Genomic DNA, 4,105 nt, shown 5'->3' with positions numbered 1-4,105 from the left:
GATGCTGACTGATTTTTTTTTTTTTCAGGAGAAACTCCCACCCGGTCAGGGACCGTCTGACAATTTCCCCTCCCGTCAAGTCAGCGAAGGGAGCGTCAACAAACTCCAACACTTTGGGTTTGTAGGAAAACTCTAAATCTCATCAGTGCGGGAAATTAACCAGGTGTGTATTTTTAACAATCAGGAAACACTGATAAAAAAATCTACATTAACATGTCTTTTTTTTGTTGTTGTTTTAATTAAAAGGGTACATTTCACATAAAGCACACCAGAAATATCAATAACGGCTAATTTTAAAAAGGTATGGTATTCTCACACATATATTAAAACTTTACATATTTCCAGTCTGCCCATGCACGCAAATACAATGAGAAGGAAAAAAAATGCTTTCTACAAGATTATTAAAAAAAATACAAGGAAACTCAATGATTCGGCTTCAGGAAAAAAGCCACACTGTAGAACAAAGACGTGTCAGGATTAGAAAAACATTTTTATTTTATTAATAATAAAGCCCTAAAAGAGAGAGAGAAAATATCTAAACAGGATAATTTCCCCGATTTCAGTTAGCTTCCATTATTATTGGCACTATATTCTGACAGTTTAAAGAGCATCTTAAATACATTTTAAAAATGTTTCTCCTTATTCTATCCATATGGATTATGGCCTTGCTGTGGCACCTATTTATGTGACTATGCAGTAAATAAAATAGCCATAATGTGTCACTTTTTATGTCACTTTTTACTAAAGGAGAACAAAATGTCTTTGAACACAGTGTGACTGATTAAAACTAACTCATATTACAAATACTGACTGAAATAAACTCTAGTTGTGTAAAAGTACCAGTCATTGATTGTTTTGGTGAATCCAGTTTTGTGGGAATGTTTAAGTTCTTATAGATCAGTTTTAGTTTCCTGATCAGTAATCAGAGGCCATTGTGGGTCATTATGGATTTACAGTATTTATTCAAAGCCTGAATTTCTCTCTGCACTTGTGTTTATGGAATCATTCCTCATGATTTTTTCCCTAATAGAACAAAAACAATAGAGAGTAGTCTTATATCCAAGCTGATTTCATCTGTTCTTTTCTTTCTTTCTTTTTTTTAGTGATGCTGTAATCCATCTGCACACCACCGAGCTGCAGCTTTAATGATAAGAGGATAAATAACTGAGGCTGGGTTGCCACCTGCTGGAATGATCTATCCTGCAGTTTTATCAAAACCTGCACATCATCAGAACAGAAAAACACATTCTCCTAAACTTTACAAATGTAATAAAACCAAATAAGCTCAAGTGTGACTTCATTTATGTACAAATATATTATTGACAGACATTTCCTTAAGTGTCTTCTTATTATATTATATTTTTGATTATTACAATTCAGGAAGTATTCATCATTTTTTAATATACTTCTGAGTTTAAAAATGTAGTTATTTAAATGCAAAAGGGAGGAGCTCAGTATCTGAAACCTCCTGTTCTACAAATATAAACTCTAGGAACCATGAGTAAACCTGCAGTCTGAGAGCGAAGAGCTCTGTTAGGAAAATATGGAGCAATAAGATATTTCATAAAAGATGGAGCTCTGTTGTTGAAAAGCTTTGGATGTTAAACTCTATCCTGAATTTTTCAGGGAGCCAATGGAGAGAAGCTAAAACACAGACATGAGCTAAAACTGGAGAGATCTGGTCTCTCCTGGCTCTCATCAGAACTCAGCAGCATTTTGGATTTGTAGAGAGTTGTTTTTAGACATTCAGATAATAAAGAGTTACAATAGTCCAGCATGGATTTTATAAAAGCATGGACCAGTTTTCTACATCACTTTCAAACAAGATGTTTCCAATTTTAGGAATACTGCACAGGTGGAAGAAAGTGAACCCAGTATGGAGAGATTTAGAAAGTTCTTGTTTTGCAAATAAAGCTTTTCACTTCATAAGCTATATATATATATATATATATATATATATATATATATATATATATATATTAAAACACTATCTGATTACCCTAATAAAATATGTTTTTTGATCTGCTACAACACTTCCAAAGGTTGTTTCTACTACAGTACTGTTTGATTTTGTGCTTTGCAATAAGTACATTTAACCTAAGACAGCAAACCACGTATATTTATTTATCTAGTTATAAAAAAAAAAATCCACCCATAGATGCATTTTCGGTCCTTCTTCCTGCTATGTCTCTGTAGTAAATCCAATGATTTATATACTAGTATATAAGTCATTGAGTAAATCAGTCTTTGTGGATGTTGGATAACAAACTGGACGCATCCGGACCAGCAGGGGGCGCTGGATAAACGAGTGACCAGCCGGGGAGGGGGGGTTTGGTGGTTCTTGGCTCCATGAAGACATCATCTTGTGTGGAGCTGTAAAGCAGCTGCAGGGCTCCGTGGTGCTGAAAGGACAGCTCATCCGCTCCTCACATCTGCAGGTAGGCAGATGTGTCGCCATGGAGATAAAGGACAGGGGATCAAACCGGCTGACAGCATCACCGACGCGGTTTTAGTCTTTAGGAGAGCAGAAAACACGAAGGAGGCGTGAATGTTTGTTGCACGCGGCATTAATTGGTCCTAAACGGGGGGGATTCCCAGTGTTTGTGAATGTCGAGAGATATGAGTAGAGATGTAAAGTTTTAGATTCATCCGAGGCTTTTAATGGTCCACGAGTTCCTCGTTTGCTTAAGGTTAGAGCTCTGAAACAAGGATGAGATATTCTTGGAATCCTTAAAGGCCCCTGAGGGTCCTTTGACCCTAATTTGCTCAGAAAGGAGTTCTTCTCATTAGCAGATTTGTCTCCGTTTTCTTTCCTTTTTTTACCCCCCAAGATGTTTTAATAATTACCAAAACTCAATCTGTATACTTGAATAACAAATTCTGCTTTCCCCTGTAGTGATAAATACTACTACTACTACTACTACTACTACTACTACTACTACTACTAATAATAATAATAATAATGAAAGGTCTAGCATTCCTTGAAGAAATACATATCACAAGCTGTCAGAGTTTTACACTCATCTCATGTTGAGAAAGATGTTGCAAGATCTCTCCCTCAGAGCATGTGTTAAAAATCACTCTCAGCTACTACCACATTAAAAATTAGCTCAAAATCTGTAAAAATGATTGCATTATTTGCATTTTTGTGTTGGTTACTGTGGATTAGCTATGGTGGCCATCCTAAAAACATATGGAAAACATAAGAGGAAAGATGCTTTTTTCATTTTAAATTTTCCACCAAAGCATCATACCCTCATCTTGTGTCTTGTGTATATTTTTATATGCTCTGACTGAGTTGCTTGCTTCCCTCTCACACAGAAATGTTCACCCGAATGTTAAAGCTGAGGCTCCTCAACACCGTAGCTCCTGCCTACTTCTTCATGGCCACAGCAGCCACCTTCATCCTGTACTTCTGCCTCTTCATCCCAACCATCTTCCCCAACCCAGACACGTCCTTGAGGAGTTCTACGACTCTTCACATGGCCGCTTTCCTTTTCCTGATGTTCAACGCGCTGGGGAACTACGTAATGACTATCAAATACCCCGCTGAAAGCGCCAACGAGCCCGCGGTTCCCGTGTGCTCGCCCCACTGCTCGGACAAGGTGGACGCGCACTACCTCCTGAACGGCCGCCACTTCTGCAAGCTATGCAGGAAAGTCATTCTCAAGAGGGATCACCACTGCTTCTTCACGGGGAACTGCATCGGCAACAAGAACATGCGCTACTTCATCATGTTCTGCGTCTACACGTCATGCACGTGCCTGTACTCTCTCATTCTGGGTGTCGCCTTCCTGACAGTGGAGTACTCCATCTCCTTCGAGAACCCGCTGACCTTCCTGACCCTCCTCCCTCTCTCCACCTGTTACTTCTTCATGGGTGAGTTTCAGTGACGTGCGGTGAGGTTCATGGTTGGTGAGGCACAGAGTCAGATTTACAAATATATAAATCCAAAAGGGTAGCTTATTCAATTGGCTACTGGTTATTTCATATCTCATCAGCGTTCTTCACACACACACTCTCTCTCTCTCTCTCTCTCTCTGTCTCTCACTCACTCACTCACACACGCTTGCGCGCGCACACATAGTAGTATTAAGGATAAGAT

The 4,105-nt window shown here is 38.7% G+C and overlaps 1 protein-coding gene across 1 annotated transcript in view; it reads left to right on the top strand.

Annotated features, from left to right (window-relative positions):
* The first annotated feature begins 2,333 nt into the window (after positions 1-2,333).
* Positions 2,334-4,105, top strand: part of zdhhc22 (zinc finger DHHC-type palmitoyltransferase 22) — a 3,384-nt gene continuing 1,612 nt past the window's right edge. The window contains exons 1-2 of the mRNA XM_017418043.3: positions 2,334-2,438; positions 3,322-3,879. Of these exons, the coding sequence (XP_017273532.1) occupies positions 3,324-3,879 (556 nt within the window). The 5' untranslated portion in view covers positions 2,334-2,438; positions 3,322-3,323. The remainder of the gene's footprint in view (positions 2,439-3,321; positions 3,880-4,105) is intronic.

The sequence above is a fragment of the Kryptolebias marmoratus genome, linkage group LG10 (genome assembly GCF_001649575.2).
Source record: "Kryptolebias marmoratus isolate JLee-2015 linkage group LG10, ASM164957v2, whole genome shotgun sequence".
NCBI classification, from domain to species: Eukaryota; Metazoa; Chordata; class Actinopteri; order Cyprinodontiformes; family Rivulidae; genus Kryptolebias; species Kryptolebias marmoratus.
This window is presented reverse-complemented; position numbering and strand designations above follow the sequence as displayed.